A 21,668-nucleotide genomic window follows, 5' to 3' on the forward strand; every position below is an offset into this window, starting at 1 on the left:
TGACCCGGCCTCTCTCCAGCCCACAGCGGGCCGACGAAAGTTTTTCTTTTTTTCCTTCGCTCCAGCGCCTCCAAGGCAGAGGAAGGAGGAAGCTTCCTCCATCTTGTTCCTCCTTCCTCCACCCGACGCCACTCCTGCAGGAGCGTGCGGACCTGCTTTTCACTAGGAACTTTGCCCCACAGCCCACCCAAGAGCTGCCGAAGCCCCTGCAAGACTGTACTAGCAAGCTCTGGCTCCTCTCTGCCTCACCCCACCTATCAAGGTCCACTGAAGACCTCCAAACTCCCAGCTCCCCTTACCCAACCCGGATTCTGCCCGTTGTCAAAGCTTACCATTGTTTATACCCCTATTTTCTGTACCATATTTTACTATTGTATTTGCTCCTGTTTTGACGCCAAACTTTTACCAGTTTTTTGCTCAGTTTCTGCACCATACTGTACTCTCTGCCAAAGGCTCTTTTACCAGTCTCTCACTTCAGTTGCCCCATTCCCCTAGCACATCCTGGGCTACTTATATATCTTAACTGTGCAATCCCCCCATTACTTATTTATTGCCCCAAGTCTCTCCGCTCTAGGCACCACACGGAAAGCGCTTAGCCGCCAATTGTCCTCACAAGCCCCTTTAGTCCTCACTAGCCCCTTTAGTCCCCAAAAAAACAAAAACAAAAAAAAAAAAATATATATATATATATTTATATAAAGAAAAAAAAAAAAAGGCTCTCCTCCCCTCTCTCGGCCCCGTATCTAGTAAGCTCAATTCAAGTTCCCCTGCTCCTTCCTCAACCCAAACTCTACTCCCCCTTGCTGCAGACTCTCACACACCAACCACCCCACCATGAATCCATCCTTCTGGATCCTTCTCCTCCTACTCTGCTCACCCCTCTATCCTTCCCTCTGTCTGAAACCTCCCTCCCCCAACCTACTCGACCCCGCAAACACCAATACCATCTGCCCCGGACTCAGAATCCCCACACTGATACGCACCAGAAATTCCCCTCCCAAGAAAAACCCCCGAAAAGTCAACCAAGATTCCCTAAAGCCCCTACCCCCTGCCAATCCTCTCAACACTGTCCCGGACTCTCTCACCCCAGTCCCGACACTTTATTGCAACGCCAGATCCGCGTGCAACAAGACCCAAATCTTGAAAGACCTTCTAGACGAGCTCGACCCTGGATTTCTGTGCATCACAGAAACATGGATCGCCAAAGACGACCTATTCACACAAAACGAACTCCTCCCCCACGGTTACCAAGGCCTCTTTTCTCCCAGACCCAATCGAAAAGGAGGTGGCCTGGCACTCCTCTACAAATCTTTCTTCGACGTCCAGCTCCTTGAGACGGGCACCCATCCTCCTCTAGAATATTTGCTTGCTTCAGTCAATGACGAACTCCGCACCCACCCATTGGGCATCCTATTACTATACCGGCCACCCACCCCTTGGGCAAAATCTTCAAATCTCGTCTATGAGACCATAACAAATGCCTTCCTTAAATTCCAAAGACTTCTGATTGTTGGTGATATCAATCTCCACCTCGACGACACAAATAACAATGACACATCCGAATTCAACAACTTCCTTACCTCTCTTGGCTTTCCCTCACCCACCCCATCCCAAACCCACGAAAAAGGGCATACTCTAGACTTCACCACCTTCATTGATCTTACCACCTTCAAAACCTCAACCGACGACACTCGCTGGGAACAAGTCCCTTGGTCAGACCACTTCTTAGGGACTACCTGTCTCCCCGTCTTCATGTCACATCTTGACTCCCCACCCCACTCCTCTCATTCCATAACCTACCGCAAAAAAAACCTCGAGCAACCTATTCTGGTCCAAATTTCTCAACAAACTCTCCTCCAACCCTAGACCTATAGACCCCGAATCACATTGGCACAACTGGACCATCCTCTCCGAGTCCACCTACCACTCCCTTGCCCCATTAACCACCAAAACCATCTCCTATCCCCGAAAGGCCCCCTGGTACCTACCCCTTCACAGAGAATTGAAACAGAAGTGTCGCGCTTTGGAGCGCAAATGGAAAAAATCCAAATCCCCCTCTGATAGACAGACCTGGAGGGCTAATATTAAATTTTACAATTCAACATTAAAAAAAGCCAGGAAAAACTTCTTTGGAGACAAGATCTCCAGATCCAACAACCAGATCAGTGCGCTGTTCAACATCTGGCGCTCCCTAACTATAAAAAAGGACCCGTCTTTGCTTCCGCCATCTCTTTCAGCCGAGGCCCTTGCAAATTTCTTTAATGAAAAGATTACCACCCTAAGATGCTCCTTCCCCCCCTCAGTCTCCTACAATTCCCTGACCTCTACTGTTCCCAACTATACCTTACCGGTATCCATTCCTGCCGACAGATCCTGGACCACCTTCGAGCTTGTCTCTGAACCGCAAGTCTCCAAACTCTGCCTCAAACTAAAAACTTGCAAGTGCATTTTGGATCCTTTCCCCTCCTACCTATTCGAGAATATCCCTACACAGGCCATTGCTTCCCTCACCGAACTTATAAACTCTGCCCTAACATCAGGCCTTTTCTCCCCCGACATGGGACACATTTCACTGTCCCCTCTACTGAAAAAGGCCGACCTCGATCCCTCCATTCCATCAAATTACCGGCCTATAGCAAATATCCCTCTCCTAACCAAGCTATTAGAATCCATCATATCCACCCAACTCTCATCCTACCTAGAACGATTCTCTATCCTCCTACCCCACCAATTCGGCTTCAGACCCAACTTTAGCACCGAATCCCTCTTGGCCTCACTAATCTCTAAGGTGCAACAACTCCATTCTCGCAACAAATTTGCTGTTCTTCTTCAATTCGACCTCTCCGCAGCCTTCGATGTCGTTCACCACGACATCCTACTCTTCCAACTCTCCGAAATAGGCATAAGCTCCACAGTTCTGGATTGGTTCTCGAAATTCCTACGCTTCCGCTCCTACACCGTTAACACTAACGGTTCCTCATCCCCCGCCTGGAAGCCAAAATGTGGAGTCCCTCAAGGCTCACCCCTCTCCCCTATCCTTTTCAACATCTACATGTCCTCTCTGAAACTCCTTCATTTATCCCCACTAGAAACTCTCTACTCCTACGCCGATGACATCCTCATCCTCCCTCATCCTCCTCGAAACCGACTCGAACCTCTCGAACCTCGCTGAGAACATTTCCTCATGTATTACGAACCTCCAATCCTGGGCCCAATCTGTACAAATGAAACTGAATGAGTCCAAAACCAAACTACTTCGGCTCGGCCCAACCTTAGACCATTTACCCACCTCCATCCCTCTATCTTCCGGCCCCACTCTTCAGCTTGAGTTCTCAAGCAAAGTCCTTGGCATCATCTTAGATTCCTCTCTCTCCTTCAACGATCACCTCAACTCCCTAGTAAAAAAATGCTTCTTTAGCCTCCATATGTTGAGGAAAGTAAGATCCTGCTTTCATCACTCTCATTTCGCCATCCTCGTTCAATCCACCATCCTTTCTAGACTGGACTACTGCAACTCCATCTATATAAGCCTGACAAAGAAAAACCTCCATAGACTTCAGCTAATTCAAAACGCCGCGGCCAAGCTTATCTTCGCAAAAGGCAAGTTCGACCACGTTTCCCCACTCCTCTCCAAGCTTCACTGGCTCCCAGTTTACTCCAGAGTCCTCTATAAATGTGCCTGCATAGCCTTCAAGATTCTACATGGCGTCCTTCCTCCTGTTATCCCACTCTTCTGGAACTCCTCAAACCCGCTCTCGACTAGATCCTCCCAAAAACTGAAACTATCTTTCCCTTCTATAAAAGGTATATCCCGCGCAGGAAAACTTGGAACATCCCTCCCCTTTAGAACCACAGAACTCTGGAACAACCTTTCATCCCCGCTCAGAAATTCTAGCTCCTTCCAATCCTTCCGCAAACACTTGAAAACTTGGCTCTTTTCAAAAACCTAATCACCTCCCGTGCTCTAGTATCCTGTCCCCCTCTATCTCCTCAGTCCCTCTCCTATATCCTTTCCTTGTAGTTCCTTTCCTCTCAACCTCTGTAAACCGTGCCGAGCTCTGCGCACGCGGAGATGGTGCGGTATACAAACCTAAGGTTTAGTTTAGTTTAGTTTAGGTTACAATCCTTAAGAGAAGCAGTAGAGGGAGTCAGGTGAATCCCCAGATAATGAAAAGAAGAATCAGTCCACTTTAAAGGAAAGCTCCCCATCCAACCCTCCAGGACTGCACTAGAAGTGGCTAGAGCCAAAGATTTATCCAAATTGAGACGAAACCCCAAAATATGTCCCCATATTCCTTCATAATCGTCAACAAAGCTGCCAGAGAATTTTCCGGGTCCGTTAGATGCACCAAAAGATCATCTGCAAAGCCGAAATCTTGAACTCCTCAGATATCTGGAGTTTGGAGGATATCTCGAATCAAGGGGTCCAACGAAAGAACAAATAAAAGAGGTGATAAAGGGCAGCCCTTCCAAGTACCCTTCCGGATTGCAAAAGGGGCTGACAGCACCCATTAACCCAGATAAAGGTCTTGGGGGAATCGTACAGAGCTCGAATAGCATCAAAATAAAATCCACTAAACCTATAATGTCGAAGGGCGGCAAAGAGAAAAATACAAGAAACCCAATCGAACGCCTTTTCCTTGTGAAAATTAACTAATAACGATGGAAGGCGATAGTGAGCAACCTATTCCATAGAAGTCAGAATGTGACAAAGATTCCGTGACACTTTATGATTCCAAAGAAACCCTACCTGTGGATCTGCGATAAGGCTAGGAAGGATCCGTGCCAAGCAGTTAGCCAGAATTTTTGCAAATAATTTTGCCTCGGTATTGAGGAGTGAGATCGGGCGATAAGAGGCCGGCAAAGTTGGGTCCCAACCAGATTTCAACAGCATTATAATATGGGCCTTCCGTAAAGACGGCGGTAAAGCCCCTTGGAGAACATAAGCGTTAAAGGTAGATGCCAACGCCGGTGCTATTTCTGTAGTAACAAGTTTATAAAATTATGAACGATAGCCATCAGGACCTGGGATTTTCCATAATTTGCTAGAATGAATGACTAAAGAAACCTCATCAGTCGAGATAAGAGCGCTCAAAATTTGCCGTTGGGCATCCGACACTTGGGGTACCGGGCTGTTAGCCAAATAAGTGTCTTCCGGCATCTCTGGAACTCCAGGAGAATCATAAAGCTGTTGATAATACCCATGGAAAACCCCCACAACCTCGTCATCCAAATGTACCTTAGTACCATCCTCACATGCCACCTGCAAGATTTTAGCCAACAATTTCCCTCCTTTATTGCCATGTAAATGAAATTGGTACTTAAAATATTGAAGGGACCGTGATGTATGAGCATGAATTAACTCATCAGAGAGGCCTGAGAAGCCAAAAGAGCGGCCCGGCGCCTGGGAGTAGAGTGACAAGAGTACCATATCCTTTTGGCCCGCAACTGCTTCTCCAAACGGAGTATCTCCCGATATCAGGCTTTTTTCCGAAAACTGGAATAGGCAATAATCTCCCCACGCAAAACCACCTTCACCGTCTCCCAGTACAAAATCGAATTGTCCAGATGAGAAGCATTAGAAAATTGAAAATCCCGCCATTTCTGTACCAAATGATCCAAAATCCCCGGGTCCTTATATAATTCAAGAGGAAATCTCCACCGAGAATGCCATCTCCCACCGTACCCACCTCCAATGTACGCCAAATAAGAGCATGGTTAGAAACAATACGGTCCAATCCCAGCGGAATGAGTATTAGAGAACAGGCTTTTCGAAAGTAGCCAATAATCAATCCGAGACTGTGTGCCATGGGCCTGGGAAAGGTGAGTATAATCTCTCTCTCCAGGATGCAAAGTGCGCCAGATATCAATGAGATCAAGAGATGAGCAGAGATAAGTAATACCTCTGGAAGTCTTAGTTTATTTAAACCAACAATAAAATATAATATAAACAAATAACAGTGAACAGAAATAAAAGATGCATACATCACCGGAAAGAATTAGACTAGACATTAGGTCATGTGACTGTAGAGTCCAAAGGGTCGTGGACACTTGGAATGCGCTACCGGAGGAAGTGATCAGGCAGAGTACGGTACAGGGATTCAAACAGGGATTGGACGGATTCCTGAAGGATAAAGGGATCGTGGGATACTGAGGGAGGAGCTGGGATGTAACACAAGTATAGAAAGCTAACCAGGTAATGAGTATAGAAACCAAACCAGGTCGTGCATGTGCAAGACCGGAGGGTTAGGACTTCGATAGGAAGACAGGACTTAAATGAGAAACCAAGGTGGCAAGGGAGCCCCTTCTGGTGATACAGACAGGTCGTGACCTGTTTGGGCCGACGCGGGAGCGGACTGCTGGGCGGGATGGACCTGTGGTCTGACCCGGCAGAGGCACTGCTTATGTTCTTATGTTCTTATTTCTTGTTTAAAGAAATAAGAGTTGGATTTTTTTGGCAATATAAAGCTCATATCTGTAGAGCAAACAAATCTGGTTCCACTAGGACATTGTCATTATGGAAAAAAAATATCAGAGCAACTGGAATCCATCAATGCTGGTTGACTATTGTTGGACACTGCAACAAGATGCACCAGACACTGAGTACAAACGAAAATCAACAGGAAAACACTTTCAGCCACAGCAAACTATCACAGCGTATCAAAAACTTGTGCATTAAAACATGTTATAGTCAATTAAAGATACCATTGTGTTTTTCAAAATTCAGTGGGAAAGTATATTTGTGTTTATTTTGAAGGGGTCTATCATAATCACCAGTTTGTTTTAAGGAAGCAAAGCTTTTGGAAAAATTTGTTGTCCAGTGTAAGCTTCTGTTAAATCCAGCAACGCCCAAAATTTTCCCCGAGCCACTGCTGCAATGACGGAACAGGTCCATAGTGAGACCTCATCTGGAATATTGTGTTCAATTTTGGAAGCCACATTATCAAAAGGATGTGCTGAGAGTGGAGTCGGTTCAGCGAATGGCCACCAGGATGGTCTCAGGACTCAAGGATCTCCCATATGAGAAACGTCTAGGTAAGTTGCAGCTATACGCTCTCGAGGAACGCAGAGAGAGGGGAGATATGATAGAGACGTTCAAATATGTAACTGGCCGTATTGAGGTAGAAGAAGATATCTTTTTCCTTACAGGACCTACGGCAACAAGAGGGCATCCTTTGAAACTCAGGGATGGGAGATTTCATAGCAACACTAGGAAGTATTTCTTCACTGAAAGGGTGGTCGATCGTTGGAATGATCTTCCACTTCAGGTAATTAAGGCAAGCAACGTGCTCGATTTTAAGAAAAAATGGGATAAGCATGTGGGTTCACTTCGTGGAAGTGCTTAGGGGGGAGGGTCCTTAGAGTGGGCAGACTTGGGCCAGTGGCTCTTTTCTGCCATCATATTCTATGTTTCTGTTTCAGGCAGCATCCATCAAACCCATGTACAACCATGCCCAAACTGCTTCATTTCCATGGACGTTACGCAACCTGCCCTGAATGTACGCCTGGACATGCCTAGCAAGGTATAACGTGAGCAATAGGCTTTGTACTTTTAATGCCTAGTGCATTATTATTGTGAACCGCCACAAACTGATGGTGTGGCGGTATATAAAAATAAACGATTATTATTTATATTAAGAATTAGTCTAAGAATTAATTGCATTAGCCTGAAAGTATAACAAGAAACTATAAACATGTACTTTTTTGTTAAAACGGTATGTGATACGTAATTTTAAACATGATTTTTGTGATCAGCAGCCAAAAAATGTCAGATACAAGCAGTCCCCATGTTAAGAACGAGTTCTTAGGTTGAATTTGTATGTATCTCAGATCCTGTACAGTACACAGTAAACATTAAAGAAATGTTCCTCAAAATAAAGTATTGTAGTTTAAATAGAAAGAAAATATAGGTTTACACTTATTTTTAGTCTTCATCTGTCCCACTATCCCCCCTACCACCACATCCAACATTTCTCCCTCTCATCTCTCTTCCCCATGCATCTGTACTTCACGCCTCTCCCACCACCATGTCCAATATTTTTTTCCCCTAAGCCCAACAATTCACCTCTTTCTATTCCCTCCCCACCTCAGCATCTTTTTCCCTCACTTCTTCCATTCATCCATCCTGTGTCCCAAGTTCATGTCCCCATCCTCATTCCATAGATGGATCAGAAACTGGTTAGAGGGTAGGAAACAGAGGGTAGGAGTGAAGGGCCACTACTCGGACTGGAGGAAGGTCACGAGTGGTGTTCCACAGGGCTCGGTGCTCGGGCCGCTGCTTTTTAATATATTCATAAATGATCTAGAAACAGGAACGAAGTGTGAGATAATAAAATTTGCGGACGACACCAAACTATTTAATGGAGCTCGGACGAAGGAGGAATGCGAAGAATTGCAAAGGGACTTGGACAAACTAGGGGAATGGGCTGAGAGATGGCAGATGAAGTTCAATGTATTGACTGAGAGTACCCAAGAAAGGGACTTGGGGGTAATAGTGGACATGACAATGAAGCAGACGGCACAGTGCGCAGTGGCCGCTAAGAGAGCGAATAGAATGCTAGGTATAATCAAGAAGGGTATTACAACCAGAACGAAAGAAGTCATCCTGCCACTGTACCGGGCAATGGTACGTCCGCATCTTGAATACTGCATCCAGTACTGGTCGCCGTACCTTAAGAAGGATATGGCGTTACTCGAGAGAGTTCAGAGGAGAGCGACACGACTGATTAAGAGGATGGAAAGCCTTTCATACGCTGAAAGATTGGAGAACCTGGGTCTCTTTTCCCTGGAGAAGAGGAGACTTAGAGGGGATATGATAGAAACTTATAAGATCATGAGGGGCATAGAGAGAGTAGAGAGGGACAGATTCTTCAAACTTTCAGAAAATAAAAAAACAAGAGGGCATTCGGAAAAGTTGAAAGGGGACAGATTCAAAACGAATGCTAGGAAGTTCTTCTTTACCCAACGTGTGGTGGACATCTGGAATGCGCTTCCAGAGGACGTTATAGGGCAGAGTATGGTAACGGGGTTTAACCCTTTCAGGACCAAGGGACATATTTGTCCCATAACTTTAAAATCCTATAAATTTTGATTGGGATAGTCTACAGTTCTAAATTTGATATGTACGGATTCCATATGATACTGCCTTTATGTAAACAAACTGGTTCCGACATTCATTCATTAGCGTCGTTGCCAGATTGACGAGAAGATTCACTTGCCACACTGTCCATAAGCCAGAAGTGTGATTTTTTTAAATAAAAATAATGATATTTCACAAAAAAAATCAATTTTTTGGCATCTGCAAGCCCTTTTTACCATAAAAATGTCGTCAAAACCACAAAAATTGGCCTACGATCCTTATGGTCCTGAAAGGGTTAAGAAAGGATTGCACAATTTCCTGCTGGAAAAGGGGATAGAGGGGTATAGATAAAGGATCACTGCACAGGTCCTGGACCTGTTGGGCCGCCACGTGAGCGGACTGCTGGGCGCGATGGACCTCAGGTCTGACCCAGCAGAGGCATTGCTTAAGTTCTTATGTTCATTCTGTGTCCCATGTTCAAGTTTCAAGTTTATTAGGATTTTATATACCACCTATCAAGGTTATCTAAGCGGTTTTTTACAATCAGGTACTCAAGCATTTTCCCTATCTGTCCCGGTGGGCTCACAATCTATCTAACGTACCTGGGGCTATGGAGGACTGAGTGATTTGCCCAGGGTCACAAGGAGCAGCGCGGGGTTTGAACCCACAACCCCAGGGTGCTGAGGCTGTAGATCCAACCACTGCGCCACACGCTCCTCCCTCCTTTCTTCCATCTTTGCCCGAAGTTTGTGCCCCCTCCCTTCCTTCAGTGTTCCACCTTCTCCCTTCTGTGCCAAGGCAGACCCTCTTCCTCCTTTCCTGTCCCAATGCAGCCCTCCTTTTCCCGGCTCCCACCTCCCAGCCACAGTTCTGTTGTCAAAGCCGCAAGCAGTGGCTCCAGCACGAGGTCCCCTAGCCTTGCAAAGCTGCAACTCTTTGGGGTTTTGCTAGGTACTTTGAGGACGGGCTACTGGACCATCTAGCCTGTTGGTCTGATCCTGTAAGGCTAGTCTTATGTTCTTAAGAAAGAAGATTTAGCTAAATGTATGAAGAAAAGAAGATTATCTAGATCACAGTTCTTCAACCGCCGGTCCGCGGACCGGTGCCGGTCCGCAAACAAAATCTTGCCGGTCCGCGAAGGATTCGGTCCCCGCCGCAACGAAAGGCCGGCGTCAGCTGACTTGCAACTTCCTGTTGCAGTCGCTGTGCCGGGACTCCTGCCTTCGCCGGGACTCCTGCCTTCCACCGCGTTTGCCTCCTGCCTTGTCTCCGCACCTCCAGACCAGCAGCGGCAGCTCTGTATGCTTTTAACTTCGGCACAGAGCTGCCCCTAATCAATAGTTTAGCGCGGTTTCATAAGGCAGCCTCGGGGCCTTTGCTAGGCCGGCCCACATCGCATCATCGAAGCGGGCCGGCTATCAAAGGCCCCGAGGCTGCCTCATGAAACCGCGCTGCCGCTGCTGGTCTGAACTCTTGGGCCGCTGAAGGAGGGCAAAGAGCAGCTGTCCTGGAGGTTTCCCTTCCTCTCGCCTTTGCAGGTCCCTTTTTTCCACCTTTTTTTTTTCTTCCTTCAAACGGCAACGGGCCCCAGCATCGACATCAATCAAGTAAGTTCCACTGTCAATCAAGCGGTTCTGCTCGGCCAAAGCTTCCCCTGTGACATGAGCCACCCTCAGGGGAAAGAAAGTGACCCACAAAGGTGAGGGGAAGGGGGGCAGATGATGGAAGTTGGGGGGGAGAGAGAGAGAGAAGGGGCAGATGATGGAATGGAGGAGATGAGAGAGAGAGAGAAGGGGACATATGATGGAAGTGAGAAGAAGGGAGAGAGAGCAGAAGGCAGATGGATGTCAGTTGAGAGGGGAGAGCAGATGCTGAATGGAAGTGGGGAAAGAACACATACTGGATGGAAGGAGGAGATAAATAAAGGGGGAAGAAAATAGTAAGATAATGGAGGGGTGAGGGAAAGGGGTGACAAGCTGTGTGTAGACACAGTGAAAAGAGGGAAACGGGACTAAATAGTAAGAAAGAATTTAATTTAGATGGAGGCAGAAAATAGAGAAGGAAGACCAGAGAAGAAAAGGGAAGAGAGAGCAGAGAATGATCAGATCTGAATGTAGGAAATGAGAAGAGAGATATGCTAAAAACCACAGGGGGGAGGGAAGGATAGAGATGCCAGACCATGAGGGGAACAGAAGGAAGATGATGGATGCTAGACCAAATTGGGGGGTGGGGGGGGCAGGAGGAGAGATGGCAGGGAAAGACAGACAGTGAATGGAAGGGGCAGATGCTGGACTGAAGAGACAGAGAAGGTTATCATGCTGCTGTACCGGGCCATGGTACGCCCTCACCTGGAGTACTGCGTCCAGCACTGGTACTTGAAGAAGGACACGGTACTACTCGAAAGGATCCAGAGAAGAGCAACTAAAATGGTTAAGGGACTGGAGGAGTTGCCGTAAGCGAAAGATTAGAGAAACTGGGCCTCTTCTCCCTTGAGCAGAGGAGATTGAGAGGGGACATGATAGAAACATTCAAGGTACTGAAGGGAATAGACTTAGTAGCTAAGGCAGGGAGAACGAGAGGGCACTCTCTAAGGTTGAAAGGGGATAGATTCCATACAAACGTAAGGAAGTTCTGTGGTAGAAAGCTGGAATACTCTTCCAGAGGCTGTTATAGGGGAAAACACCCTCCAAGGATTCAAGACAAAGTTAGACAAGTTCCTGAACAAGAATGTGCGCTGATAGGGCTAGTCTCCGTTAGGGTGCTGGTCTTAGACCACAGGGCTGCCGCGTGAGCGGACTGCTGGTCATGATGGACCTCTGGTCTGACCCAGCAGTGGCAATTCTTATGTTCTTAGGGCAGACACTGGCTGGAAGAGAGTGAAAAGGCAATGAAAGCAGAAATCAGAGACGACAAAGGTAGAAAAAATAATTTTATTTCTATCTTGTGATTCAAATATATCAGATTTGAAATATGTATCTTGCTAGACATAATTGGGGAGTGCAAAGCCCAGGCAGTGCTTCTTTAGCTTCCAGCTGGCTTAGGGCTCTCTCTGACCAGGGGGCAGTTGCCCTAGTTCCACTCCCCTAACACCATTCCTGTCATGTGTGACTGTGGTATTCTGTTACTTGATATTTGTGTAGCATTCTGTAATAATTTGGCTTATTCAGTTTTCTTGATAGTAGAGGGGATATATGTGAAGGGGAGGGGAGACAGGGGTTTTGTTGATTTTGCCCTGTATTATTTGTATTTATAAAATGACAATTGTATAGAATATTGTTTCTTTTTATACTTTAATAAAATATGTTCAATATAAAATTATAACTATTTGAGGCTTGTGCGGATGGGATCAGATGGTTTGTGGGACCGAGCTTGCGGGGACGGGGCGGCGATGGTTTTTAAAAAAAAATTTCAGTCTTAGTAGTTTGCCGGTCCACGAAATAATTATTTTATTTCCGCCGGTCCATAGGTGTAAAAAGGTTGAAGAACACTGATCTAGATTGCTATAGCCTTATTGAAATATGAGGGTTTTATGCCGATGATTAGAGCTGGAGCTATTCCACCTACACTTAAACTGGTATTTCTTTGCATTAAATATTGCCCCAATATCTGAGGATTTTCCTACCCTCTGAAGTAAAAGGCTGCTTACTTTACCTCACCGAGGGGTCCATCGTGAAGGGAAAAACCCCAGAAATAAAAATAAAACCCACAAGATTACATTGTATATTCCAAAGCAAATAACTTTTTATTCTAGTATTTAGTATTATAGCAGCATTTGTCAAATCAGAAATAAATCAGTTTGGACATATACAATGGAGAGAAAAAAACCCTCAAACGAACAGTGCCAGCATTTTTTTTCTGCAAGTATGGCGCAGTCTCTCTAAAGAAACTCTGCCAGAGCATGGGGGTTTTATACAGAAGGTTTCTTTGTCTTGCAAGACCTTCCCCTGGCTATTATGTACCACCCTATTGGATAAAACCAACTGCCTATCTAACCCTCTCCTAGTCCATGCCTCCATTCTTCCCTGGGGGGCCCTGAACAGGCATAGCTTCTAGAACTTTCTTCTTGAAATTTCCATTCTTCACACAGGTACATCAGTATCAGTGCCTGAGCGCATTAGCCTGGCATCACTTTATCAGTTCTTAGGTTCCCGGATGATGGAATGTCTTGCTGACTGGCATTTTTCTTTCAGCACTGTTAGCTCATTGTCTTTCCAGCACTGGTTGGTGTCCTTGAGAAACTTCACAGCAAGAAATCCACACACTCGCATGCCACACATTAGCATCTCAAAAAGATACAAAAAGGAGGCAAAAAATGTCAATAAGGACTCTATGAGTGTGTCTATCAGCTAATCACTCCTAACAAACCAAACCACACAGGTACCAAATATCAATTGAAGGATAGGGGCGCTCTCAGTGTGAGGTTGTTAGCGACAGGAGAACAAACTCCAGCGCTTCCACTTACAAAGACGGAGGTGAATCACCCCGCCTGCACACCATCATCGGGCGTCCCTAGTGTGCAAAATCAACTGTGCAGAATTAATAACAATAAATAAGTCACAAACAGTGAACTAGTGAGAGAGTGAATCAAACTGAAAACCCACTCATAGAGTCCTCCCCAGCCTAATCCCCAAGATACAAAATGAAACCACAGCCAACTTAGCTTTTTAAAGCGAGCCAAATGAAGTCAATGAGCATTGCAGGAGACCAGAATAGTCATAGGATCAACTGGTTTCGGGTGAAACCCTTCATCAGGATCTTAAGGCTGGAGCAGAACCGGCTGGGAGGGAAGCAGGAGAGCACATTAGCATCTCAGCATCTGAACTGAAACCAGTTTGCACAAGCCCTTGACTTCAGCAAAATGCAGGAATAGGTCTCGCAACCTATAAAAGTCTCCCATAGGCTTCTGTCATCTATCTCGCCTCTAACCCAGTGTCTCATAAACATTTTGGGGCCGAGGCACACTAAACCCGGTGCCATGGCTGGAAGGCAGCCGGGAGTGTGTGGACGTTGACACAATGGCGCCAAGCGCCCGCGGGCATGACATCACATCGATGTCCCTGCATGCGTGAAGGCCCTCGGTCATGACCCTGAACCTGTCGCTTCGCCGGTGATGGATCCCGGAGGAGGGAAGGTACAGAGAGAGGAGGAGAGATGCCGGCAAGAAGTTGTCGGCGCCGGTTGCCTGCCTACAGGATGTGCTTCTCGCCACCTGGATGTGGCACAGCAAACAGTTTGTGATGCACTGCTCTAACAGTCAAAAATAAAAAGCTTAATTTGAGGATGACTAAGATTAAAAATATATAGATAACAAAACACGATAAGTATTTTGTGTGAGTTACTGTTAATTGTTTATTTGACACTTGTAATTTAAGCATCAGAAAGCCTCGATGATACCAAGGATTTGTTTGCTGAGAGGTGGGAACATATTGAAAGAGGTGGGAACATATTGAAGGGGCGTTACCTCATCCAGAAAACTAGTTAAGGACGTGTACCAAGTAGAAGCTTGGTCCTCTAATGAAAGAATAGAAAAGTTTTCTGGACAAAGTGTCAGAGGGATCCAGCCAAAGCGAATCTACTTGTGAGAGTCATTAAGAATAATATCTGTTGTTAGGTGGAACAATGCTCAAAATCGATAGGTAAATATCAAAGAGAACCAGGAAGTGATCAGACCCAGGGTATTTGGAAGGGTGAAAATTCGATAATCTGTGGGAGATTTCTAAATCTAAAGTGTGACCCCCATGATCAGTTGAAAAAGACGTGAATTGTTGTAAACTTAAGTGGGACAAGAATCTGAGGGAGGTCCTAGGACGTGATGCTGTGTCCACATAAGAATAGCCATACTTGGTCAAATCCATGGTCCATCTAGCCCAGTACAGGCAGTCCCCAGTTCTTAAGTTGAGTTTCTATGTAATGCGGGTCTTGTTTCTCTGACCCAGAAGCCTTCCATCTGAGCATAGAGTAGTGGAAAACTTTCTTTTTCCCTCCCAAAGTCTGATCCTAATATTCTGTCCACCTTCTCCACTTCCTTGAGGCTCCTCTTTCCATCTGTTCCCTCTCCACCACCACATCCAACATTTCTCCCTCTCATCTCTCTTTCCCATCCACCTCACTCCTCTCCCACCACCGCATCCATTAATTCTTCTCCCTCCCTATGCCCAACAATTCTCCTTTCTTCATTTCCCCATGTGAACCATCTCTTTCCCTCTCACTCAGACACCCATGACCAACAATTCTCCCTTTCTATTCCCTCCTCCACCTCAGCATCTTTCCCTCACTACCTCCTTTCTTCTATGTTTTAAGTTTATGCTCTCCTCCGTTCTGTGTCCCAGGTTCATGCCCTCTCCCTTCTTTTTCCTTCCTTCCATCCTCTGGCTGAAGAGGGAGGGAGGGAACGGGGTACCTTGGGAGACGGGTGGGAGGGAGAGGGGGGTGCTTTAGGACACTGAAGAGAGAAGCAGGACCACTATTCGTCAGCACGAGTCCAACAAAAGTTGAATGTTCGTAATGCGGGGACTGCCTGTATCCTGTTTTCACAATTGCCAATCCAGGTCACAAGTACCTGGCAAAAACCCAAATAGAAGCAATATCCCATGCTATTGATCCCAAGGCAAACAGTGGCTTCTCCTATGTCTGTTTCAATAGCAAACTTGACGTTTCCTCCAGAAACTTGTCCAAATCTTTTTTGGAACAAGATATGTTAAGCGCTCTTACCACATACTCTGGCATTGTGTGCCAGAGCTTAACTATTTTCTGAGTGAAAAAATCTTTCCTCCTTTTGGTTTTCAAAGTATTTCCCTGTAACTTCGAGTGCTCCCTAATCTTTTAATTGATCCACCATTCTACACTACTCAGGACTTCAATCATATCTCCCTTCAGCCATCTCTTCTAAGTTGAAGAGTCGTAACCTTTTTAGTCGTTCCATCCCATTTATCATCTTGGTCATTCTTCTTTGAATTTTTTCTAATTCTGCTTTCTATATCTTTTTTGAGAGATGGCAACCAGAATTGAACGCAGTATTCAAGGTGAGGTCGCACCATCGACCAATACAGGGCCACTGTAACAGTTTCATTAACCATCCCTTTAATAATTCCCAGCATCTTGTTTGCTTTTGTGGCTGCCGCCACACTTTGGGTGGAAGGTTTCAGCGTATTGTCTACGATGACACCTAAATCTTTTTCCTGGGCACTAACCCCCAAGCTGGCCCCTAATGTCTGGGAAAACTAACCCAAATCATTGTTACCAATGTGCATCGCTTTGTATTTGGGTATTCAAATGGCAGATGAATATTAGTCGCCTAGAACAATAAGAGATGGGTGACCATATCTGCAATTGTTTGATAGACCTTATCCCATTCAGATGCACAGAGATGGGGGCAGGGGGCGGCAATAAATTAATCATAGGTGGCTGGGTGAGAAGAAAATTCCAGTAGTAGAGTCAACAGATAGCTCCTTCACCTGAATCTTGGATGAAATTACAATTGGCGTCTCCCTCTTCTTCTAGACCGGCAATTTCAGTCAAAGACCGTATTACCTGAGGGGCAGCATTGTAGTAAAAGCATCTCCTCTCCTGGTCACGGCCAAGTATCCGTGAGGCATCGGACACCTGAATGTTGAACTCTTATTAGATCTTGTAATAAGGTCTGCCTTCTTTTTAACTGAACGACTATTTTGAAGACCACAGTAGATAAAAGATGGTGTATTGTAGAGGAGGAAAACAACAGCAAGCAACACAGGGAATTTAAAGAAAACCAAAAACCATGAGCAGGCAAAGTCCCAGTCCCCCCCCCCCCCCCTGAGAATTCTCCCCCAGGAGTTCACCCCAAGGAGCAAGACCCGATTCAGTTTTATAGAGTAGAGATGACATGTTTGAGTCATGTGACCTGTACTCAGGAACGTCCATTCAGCAGCGTTCAAGACCGAAAAAGAGGAGCAGAGTGGCAATCCCTAGTACACGGTCTATCGTACAAGCAGCAGTAGCAGCGCTGACCATCCAAGCACGATCCAGGCAGTGGTGGGATGGGGCCAGGGTCGAGTCAGGTCAGACGCTGAAGTTATGCGGATGGACTGTGGCGACATTCAGTGCCGCTACCCACATAGCTAACTGGACAAGTAAGACTGCTTAAAAAGCCATCTTAACTGTGCCCAGGTAGCTATGTGGGTACTGCACTGAAAACCAGCTACACCCACATAACTTCCAGTCATCACTGATTTGGGGCTAACTAATTGACCCATAACAATTCAACAAATACAAGCAGAAATAAAACTAATTAGGTATAAAACCTGGGCTAAACATTTCTTTATCATGTATAAAAATGCACAAAATAATCCAAAGGGAAACATTCTACATCTTTATATTATGACAAAACTTTTTATCATCAAACAGGTTTAAAATGTCTTCAGGGGATCTGTGAAAGTGAGAGACCATTTACATATCCAGAATGTGGAAAACGTTTTAATCACCAATCAAGTTTAAGAAAACATGAGAGGATTCATACCAGAAAGAAACAGTATACCTGTCCAGAATGTGGTAAAAGGTTTAATGGGCAATCACTTTTAAAACTTCATTACAGAATTCATACTGGAGAGAAACCATATATCTGTTCAGAATGTGGGAAAAGCTTTAGTCAGCAATCGCTTTTAAAGCTTCACTATAGAATTCATACTGGAGAGAAACCATATACATGTCCAGAATGTGGGAAATGCTTTAGTCGACAGTCAGATCTAGGAAAACACAAGAGGATCCATACTGGAGAGAAACCATTTACATGTTCAGAATGTGGTAAAAGCTTTAATCATCAATCAAATTTAAAAACGCACAAGAGAATTCATACTGGAGAGAAACCATATACGTGTCCAGAATGTGGTAAAAGTTTTAATCATCAATCAAGTTTAAAAACGCACAAGAGAATTCATACTGGAGAGAAACCATATTCGTGTCCAGAATGTGGTAAAAGTTTTAATTATCAATCAAGTTTAAAAATGCACAAGAGGATTCATAATGGAGAAAAACAATATACATGCGCAGAATATGGTAAAAGAAATAGTGATCCCTCAGCTTTAAAAATGCACAAGAGGATTCGTACTGGAGAGAAACCATATACCTGTCCAGAATGTGGTAAAAGCTTTAGTCAGCAGTCAGAACTAAGAAAACACAAGAGGATTCATACTAGAGTGAAACCATATACATGTCCAGAAAATAGTAAAAGAAATAGTGATCCCTCAACTTTAAAAATCTACAAGAGGATTCATACTGGAGAGAAACCATATACCTGTCCAGAATGTGGTAAAAGTTTTAATCGGCAATCACATTTAAAACTTCACTACAGAATTCATACAGGAGAAAAACCACATAACTGTCTAGAATGTGGTAAAAGATATAGTGATCCCTCAGCTTTAAAAAAGCACAAGTGGATTCATACTGGAGAGAAACCATATATTTGTCCAGAATGTGGTGAAAGATATCGACTTCCTTCAGCTTTAAAAAAGCACATGTGGATTCATACCGGAGAGAAACCATATACATGTTCAGAATGTGGTAAAAGTTTTAATCAGCAATCAAGTTTAAAAGCGCACAAGAGGGTTCATACGGGAGAGAAACCATATATGTGTCTAGAATGTGGTAAAAGTTTTAATCATCAATCAAGTTTAAAAACGCATAAGAGGATTCATACAGGAGAGAAACCATATACGTGTCCAGAATGTGATAAAAGTTTTAATCATCAGTTAAGTTTAAAAATACACAAGAGAATTCATACTGGTGAAAAACCATATACCTGTTCAGAATGTGGAAAAAGTTTTAATCAGCAATCACTTTTAAATCTTCACTACAGAATTCATACTGGAGAGAAGCCGTATATCTGTTCAGAATGTGGGAAAAGCTTTAATCGGCAATCACTTTTAAAACTTCACTACAGAATTCATACTGGAGAGAAACCATATACCTGTTCAGAATGTGGGAAAAGCTTTAGTCAGCAATCAGATTTAAGAACACACAAGAGAATTCATACTGGGGAGAAACCATATATATGTTCTGAATGTGGTAAAAGATACAGTGATCCCTCAGCTTTAAGAAATCACAAGAGGATTCATACTGGAGAAAAACCTTACACATGTCCAAAATGCAGTAAAAGCTTTAATCGGCAATCACTTTTAAAACTTCACTACAGAATTCATACTGGAGAGAAACCATATACATGTTCAGAATGTGGGAAAAGCTTTAGTCAGCAATCAGATTTAAGAACACACAAGAGAATTCATACTGGGGAGAAACCATATATATGTCAAGATTGTGGTAAAAGATATAGTGATACCTCAGCTTTAAAAAAACATGAAAGGATTCATACTGGAGAGAAACCATATACTTGTCCAGATTGTGGTGAAAGATATCGTCTTCCCTCAGCTTTAAAAAAGCACAAGAGGATTCATAGTGGAGAGAAACCACATACCTGTTCAGAATGCGGGAAGAGCTTTAGTCATCAATCAAGTTTAAAAACACACAAGAGGATTCATACTGGCGAGCAACCATATATGTGTCCAGATTGTGGTAAAAGTTTTAATCGTCAATCAAGTTTAAAAATACACAAGAAGATTCATACTGGAGAGAAACCACATACCTGTTCAGAATGTGGTAAAAGATATAGTGGTCCCTCAGCTTTAAAAATGCACAAGAGGATTCATACTGGAGAGAAACCATATATGTGTCCAGACTGTGGTAAAAGTTTTAATCAGCAATCAAGTTTAAAAACACACAAGAAGATTCATACTGGAAAGAAACTACATATTTGTCCAGAATGTGGTAAAAGATATAGTGGTCCCTCAGCTTTAAAAATACACAAGAGGATTCATACTGGCAAGAAACCATATACATGTCTAGAATGTAGTAAAACGTTTAATGGGCTATCAGATTTAAAAAGACACAAGACAATTCATACTGGCGAGAAACCATATACGTGTCCAGAATGTGGTAAAAGTTTTAATCTGCAATCAAGTTTAAAAACACACAAGAGGATTCATACTGGAGAGAAACCATATACGTGTCCAGAATGTAATAAAAGTTTTAATCATCAATCAAGTTTAAAAACACATAAGATGATTCATACGGGAGAGAAACCACATACCAATCAAGATTAAAAACACACAAGATGATTCATATGGGAGAAAAACCATATACCTGTTCAGAATGTGGGAAAAGCTGTAGTCAGCAATCAGTTTTATGAAAACACAAGAGGATTTATACTGGAGAGATATCATATACATGTCCAGAATGTGGTATAATATATAGTGGTCCTTCAGCTTTAGAAAGGCACAGGCGGATTCATACTGGAGTAAAACCATGTACTGACCAGAATGTAGTAAAAGCTTTTATTGGAAATCACATTTGAAGATACGCAAGAAGATTCATACAGGAGATACAGAACGATGGTATATATGAACATCTAGGAGTGGAGGAAGCAGAAATTGCTGAGAGAAAATATAATAAAGAATTATTATAGGAGACAAACTGATTTTGAAGAGTGCATTAACATTACAGAATAAGTTTACAGGTTATTATTCAACAGGCATTTCCTGCATTGGTATCTGTCATCTCTAACGTAGTGTATTGTGGCAACCTAGGCGACGGCCTAGGACACCTAGAGATATGTAGAGCAGCTCTGAGCATTCTGGAGGGTCTAGGACTCATAATCTCCAGTAAGGCCTGATAGAATTCTTGCAGGCTGAATGGTGTATTAAGAAAATCTCTTGCTTTCTTTCATCTTTTAATTCTTCAGAAGCAATTATACTCATTTCCAGGATTTGTTCACCACTGCTTTCCCTTTAAGTGCAACTGGACATTAGTACGTTTGCCTCAGCAACCAAACAGTTCACATCACAAAGTCCTCACGTCTTCAGGCTAGGCATTTTCCCTCAGCCCCTAAATCCATATTACAAGGGAAAAACCTTTTGGATCCCTTTGACTCCATTGGCTGGTTGCAGAATTTTGAATTGTTGAAGTATCTTTATTTATTTGGCAGCCTGTTCTCTCTTTGATTGGTAATGCTAACTCTGAGATGTGGGATCTTGTAGGGGGGGGGTTCTATTATTTGGTTTGTAAAATTTTAGCTCAGTGATACCTGTATTGAATATATTGTGCCTTTCCTGTACATCTTTAGCTCAATAAAAATTATTTGACAATAAAGGAAAAGGCTTCATTACTTCCCCACACCCAAAAAAAGCAAGTTCCCAAAGTTCTGCTGCTTGTCGGCCCTGAGACTCCACCCATATAGAAACATGATGGCAGATAAAGGCCCATCCGCAGTAACCATTATCTCTTTCTCTCTCCGAGAGATCCCACGTGCCTATCCCAGGCACTCAGACACAGTCTCTATTTCTGAATTCAAGAGGACCTGGGATCTCTCAGAGAAAGAGATAATGGTTACTGCGAATGGCCATCATGGTCTGAGGACTGCAGAACAAAAACTATGGGCAGTTTTATGCTTAAACCGTTCTAGTCCAGCTCTGTACCATGGCAAATAGCCACAAGCTGCTACACCCCATTCCAGTCAGGCCTAGACTAAATTGGGGAAGGAGAACACCACCACATCTTCCTATGT

The 21,668-nt window shown here is 44.0% G+C and overlaps 2 protein-coding genes across 2 annotated transcripts in view; both read left to right on the forward strand.

Annotated features, from left to right (window-relative positions):
* LOC117354683 (zinc finger protein 354C-like) overlaps positions 1–13,293 on the forward strand; it is a 46,007-nt gene extending 32,714 nt beyond the window's left edge. The window contains exons 5-6 of the mRNA XM_033932547.1: positions 7,423–7,523; positions 13,270–13,293. Coding sequence (XP_033788438.1) covers positions 7,423–7,523; positions 13,270–13,278 — 110 coding nt within the window. The 3' untranslated portion in view covers positions 13,279–13,293. The remainder of the gene's footprint in view (positions 1–7,422; positions 7,524–13,269) is intronic.
* LOC117354674 (zinc finger protein 845-like) overlaps positions 1–21,418 on the forward strand; it is a 210,921-nt gene extending 189,503 nt beyond the window's left edge. Inside the window, exon 5 of the mRNA XM_033932529.1 lies at positions 17,722–21,418. Coding sequence (XP_033788420.1) covers positions 17,722–20,208 — 2,487 coding nt within the window. The 3' untranslated portion in view covers positions 20,209–21,418. The remainder of the gene's footprint in view (positions 1–17,721) is intronic.
* Positions 21,419–21,668: the final 250 nt, after the last annotated feature.

This window comes from Geotrypetes seraphini, chromosome 2 (assembly GCF_902459505.1).
Source record: "Geotrypetes seraphini chromosome 2, aGeoSer1.1, whole genome shotgun sequence".
NCBI lineage: Eukaryota > Metazoa > Chordata > Amphibia > Gymnophiona > Dermophiidae > Geotrypetes > Geotrypetes seraphini.